At 47.9% G+C, this 4,787-nt stretch overlaps 1 protein-coding gene across 1 annotated transcript; it reads right to left on the reverse strand.

The window, feature by feature from the left end:
• Nucleotides 1–3,047: 3,047 nt before the first annotated feature.
• Nucleotides 3,048–3,676, reverse strand: LOC125518574. Its single transcript, XM_048683391.1, has one exon. The coding sequence runs from the start codon at nucleotides 3,497–3,499 to the stop codon at nucleotides 3,152–3,154; it is 348 nt and encodes a 115-aa protein (XP_048539348.1). The 5' UTR covers nucleotides 3,500–3,676; the 3' UTR covers nucleotides 3,048–3,151.
• Between the last annotated feature and the right edge of the window lie 1,111 nt (nucleotides 3,677–4,787).

Consider the following 4,787-nt stretch of genomic DNA (forward strand, 5'->3'; position numbering starts at 1 on the left):
CAAATCTGTTAGAGTACGGTTCTTTCTTTCGGCCACCCCATTTGACTGAGGTGAATAGGGAGGCGTCCTCTCATGGATTATACCATGTTTCACACAAAAAGCATCAAATTCATTGGAAAAATACTCTCCACCACGGTCGGACCTAAGTCTCTTGATTTTCCGATCAAGTTGGTTTTCCACTTCAGCTTTATAGATCTTGAAAAAGTTCAAAGCCTCATCCTTAGATTTCAGAAGATACACACGGCAGTATCTAGTGGAGTCATCAATTAATGTCATGAAATATTTCTTTCCACCTTTTGTCAAAACACCATTCATTTCACATAGATCTGAATGTATGAGCTCTAGTGGTGCAAGATTTCTCATTTCCGCAGTCGTGTGAGACTTACGAGGTTGCTTAGCTTGCACACACACTTGACACTTAGATCCCTTGACAGTGGTGAAACTAGGGATTAAGTTCAACTTCGCTAGTCGCGACATGCAACCAAAGTTAACATGACAAAGTCATGAATGCCACACATTGGATTCACTATTGTTGCAAATATGATTAACAACTTTATTGCAAACGTCTGATAAGGATAAACGAAACAGGCCTCCTGACTCATAGCCTTTACCAACAAAGGTTCCATACTTGGATATTACAAATTTATTCGACTCAAAGACAAGCTTGTAGCCATCTCTACACAGAAGAGATCCGCTAACAAGATTTTTATTGACGGAGGGGACATAATGCACGTTCTTCAGCCGCACGATCTTCCCCGAAGTAAACTTTAGATCGACCATGCCAACACCACGAACAGAAGCACTTAAACCGTTTCCCATCAGCACGGTTGAAGTCCCTGCGATCTAATAAGACGAAAACATGAAAATATCACCGCATACATGCACATTAGCACCCGTGTCAATCAACCAGTCAGGAGAATGATATACTGAAAGAATAGTGGGAAATATACCATACCCAGCATCCTTCATGTCAGTATCTCCAATGACAACATTAGCGGTCTTGCCGCCTTTCCCAGGATGACGCTTGTCAAAGCGATTAGGGCAACTAGGAGCCCAATGATCAGGATCCCCACACACATGACAAGCACCTTTCTTCTTACCATTCTTCTTCTTGAAATTCGTGTGTTGCACAACCTTGTTCTTCCCATCAAACTTTGCTTTACCATCAAACTTTCCCTTGTTCTTGAACTTGTGGGGCTGGAAGTTCTGCTTCTGTACCACATTGGCACTAGATCCTCCCTCAATACCTCGAGCACGTGTGTCCTTTGCTCTCTCCTTTTCTTCCACATCAAGAGTGCCAATGAGATCCGGAACGGAAAACTCCTGCCTCTTATGCTTCAGTAAGGTAGCAAAGTTCCTCCACGAAGGAGGAAGCTTAGTGATGATACCTCCGGCAACAAACTTGTCCGGTAGCATACAACTGAAGTGCTCAAGTTCTCTAGCAAATGACTGTATCTCATGAACTTGCTCAAGCACGGAGCGCTCTTCAGTCATCCTGTAATCATAGAATTGCTCCATGATGTACAGCTCAGTGCCAGCATCCGAGACCCCAAACTTGGCCTCGAGTGCATCCCACATATCTTTTCCATTATCAATTGACGCATAAGCATCAACTATGTTCTCACCAAGAACACTCAAGAGAGCAGCCTTAAACAGAGTATCCATTTTCTGAAAGGCTTGTGCCTGTTGAGCATCAAGCTCCCCTTCAGGTTTGCCAAGAGTGGCGTCATAGCAACTCATGGTTTGAAACCATAAGACTGCTCTCACGCACCACCTCTTATAGTGGATACCCTCAAACATAGGAGATCTCATGGAAGCAACAAAACCACTTGGTGTAAATTGCCTATAATAAGGTTTTTGAATTGTTGGAAATATGAGCAATTTACCAAATGATTTTATTATACTAGATAGAGCACGACTAGTATAGCAGTGATAAAGCAAGTCATGCGATTTGACAAAGAGAAGGTAAATAGCAACTTCACATATGAACTGTAACTAAACACATCTAGAGCAGACAGTGTAGCAAGTTGCATATATGAAGTAGAACCTAACACATGTAGGGCAGAAACTAGAGCAAATAACTGTGACAGGACGTCTAACAGAAAGAGCATAAATACGTACGGGACAGCAGCAGCAGAAGCACTGGACTTGGGATCGACGTCCTCTCCAGCCATGTCGTCGATGAGGTCGTCGACGTCGGGGAAGAAGTCGTCGTCGGGGAAGTAGTCGTCGGAGTCCGTGATGAAGAAGTCAGTAGTCGCACGGAGCGCTCCCCAAAGACCTTATCACCCTTCTCCCGTACAGGACTCAAAGAGGTGCAGTTTCGGAGACCTACTGTCCCGACTCGTGGTGCACGCCGCAAGCCGGGATGAGGAAGACAGCGGTAGCTCAGAGAATGGAACCGGTGGCGGGAGGAAGGAGAAGTTCTGGTGCGTCTCTCTGTGAGGAGCGACCTCCCTTTTATAGGCGCAAGAGAAGGAGGCGAGAGGGCAGCGACGGGAGGCGAAACGAAGAGACGGAGGCGAAGCGAACAGCCAGCAGCCGAAGGGCTGCACCGTTCGCATTCAAACTCCACTTTCACAAAAAAAAATCAGCTTCCGTGTGACCTTTCGTATACCCGTAGTGCGTGACAAAAATTAGATATCAGCTCGGCTCATCCCCGCAACCCGCGGCGCGGCGCGTCGCGCCGAGGCGGGCGGCGAAGGAGGAGCGCGCGTGGATATCCCTCTAATTCTCATGCTCGTACAGGTGGGAAAGAACCTCCCTTATAAGGAGGTCCAACTCCCACTAAAGTAGCAATGTGGGACTAAACTTTAGTAGTATCCCTTGCCTTGCACAAATGGGCTGAGTGGGCCTCTAGGATTTATTAGGAATTTCTGAAATAGTTATTGAACTGCCCAGAATAGACTAAATTCCAGCATGGATCACACTTTATCAAATCCAGTTATTAGATTACAGAACATATTTGCCAATCCACTCACTACCTACTTATACTTACTTAACAACAAATTAGCTGAAGAATTAAACAACAAAATGCAAGTCCAAGGAGCACCGGTCGACCCGCCACCGGCCAGTCCAACAAACAAAACCAAAAAACCATGCGGCGCCACGCGCACGTGATCGATCATGCCGGACCGGCCGGGCGATCAGATCAGTGGCCGAGAACGACAAGCTCGTCGTCGTCGGACTGGTCGGGGTCTTTGGGCTTGTCGGGGTCGCTGTAGTCGTCGTCGCTGTCGCTGGAGTCACCCGCGGCGGTCGGCGCCCTCACCTTCACATTGAACAGCCCCTCCTCCTCCTGGTTCTCCGGGTCGCGCAGCGCGCCCACGCGGCACGGCGTGGCGGCGCCCGGAGCGCAGTTGGGCTTCTGGGCCGGCGACGACGACGACGTCGGCTGCGACTGCGCCTCGCTCTCCTGCGCGTCCGCCGAGCGCAGCGCCAGCGTCAGCGCGCACGCCAGCGCCGCCACCACCAGCCATGTGCGCACGGTCGCCGCCATGGGTGCGCCTCGACGTTGAGCAATGTACTTGATTTCTCAGAAGAGGTACGAGGATTGTAGTCGATCGTGCGCACGATCGGTCGAGAGGGAAATTAATCGAGCTGGACGACGACTGCGGTGAGGAATTAAGGAAAGGTTTGCGTGCAGCTCTGCGTTTTTCGCGGCTTGCATGGCGGAGCTAAATCGAGCTAGCCGGGGCCTAGCCTTGAGGAGACACCCCAAAACGGCTCCTTTTCTTGCCATTTCTTCTGGGTGGTCACCCGGGTTCTTCTTTCCAAAGGTGTGGAATAAACGAGCGGTCCTTGCGAACGTTCGCCAGGGGGCAATACTTGCGAACACGCTCTCTCTAGTCGAATTCGTTGCAGGAATCTTGGCGCGGGGACAGGAGACACGTCAGATTTATTAACTTGTTCGCTGCGAGTACAAAACCAAGCGAATGCTTTACTAGTCAAAACACTACCCGCACACCACACTGGCGCAGGGACAGGAGGCCATAGTTCGAATTCTGGTCCCTCCTTTTTTTTCTTCTCTTTTTGCAAGATGGCAAGATATGTTCCTTTCTGCTTAGGCACATGGCAATTTTTCTAAAAGAATTAACAGGGCAGTTTATTACTCCCTCCGTTCTGAATTACTTATCGCAGGTATGAATGTATCTAGATGTATTTTAGTTCTAGATACATTCATTTCTTCGACGAGTAATTTGGAACGGAGGAAGTATAATTTTTTGAACTATGTCACATGGCAAATTTAAACATTTTTTTCCTAATGTCCCACAAGTCAAGTTTGCTTTTGTACATGGCAGTTCTTTTTTTGCGGGAGAAACAAACTTGTATTACTCAATCACGAGGTCTTTACGATCATCATGGACAATCTCCAAAGTCTCCACAGGACCGGACCCTAGCTAAGTCATAGTCCGACCTTCATCTCTAGCAAACCTCGCTAAACTATCACTAGCTTTATTCTGAGAACGGGAGACATGAGTAATGAAAGTTTGTCTAAGGTGCATTAAGAATCTAATCTTGTTAACCAACGAAGCGTACACTGAACGATCCACCTCGTCGCATAAAATCATGGACACAACCAAGCTCGAGTCCATCTTGACGACGATCGGCGAATCAGTCTGCTGAATCGCAAGTGATAAGCCTTTCATACATGCGTCCAGCTCCGCCTCTGATGCATCTCTGCAAGAGAATAATGGCCTACAGGCAGAAAATATGATTGTTCCCCTGTTATTGCGTAGTATCATTCCGGCGCCTGCGGATTCGCTCGACACGTATGAACCGTCAGC

This window comes from Triticum urartu, chromosome 7 (genome assembly GCF_003073215.2).
Source record: "Triticum urartu cultivar G1812 chromosome 7, Tu2.1, whole genome shotgun sequence".
In the NCBI taxonomy this organism is placed as follows: Eukaryota; Viridiplantae; Streptophyta; class Magnoliopsida; order Poales; family Poaceae; genus Triticum; species Triticum urartu.

What these genes read in the sequence shown, in the direction of transcription:
- LOC125518574 (XM_048683391.1), bottom strand. Translation starts at nt 3,499, where the DNA reads ATGGCGGCGACCGTGCGCACATGGCTGGTGGTGGCGGCGCTGGCGTGC.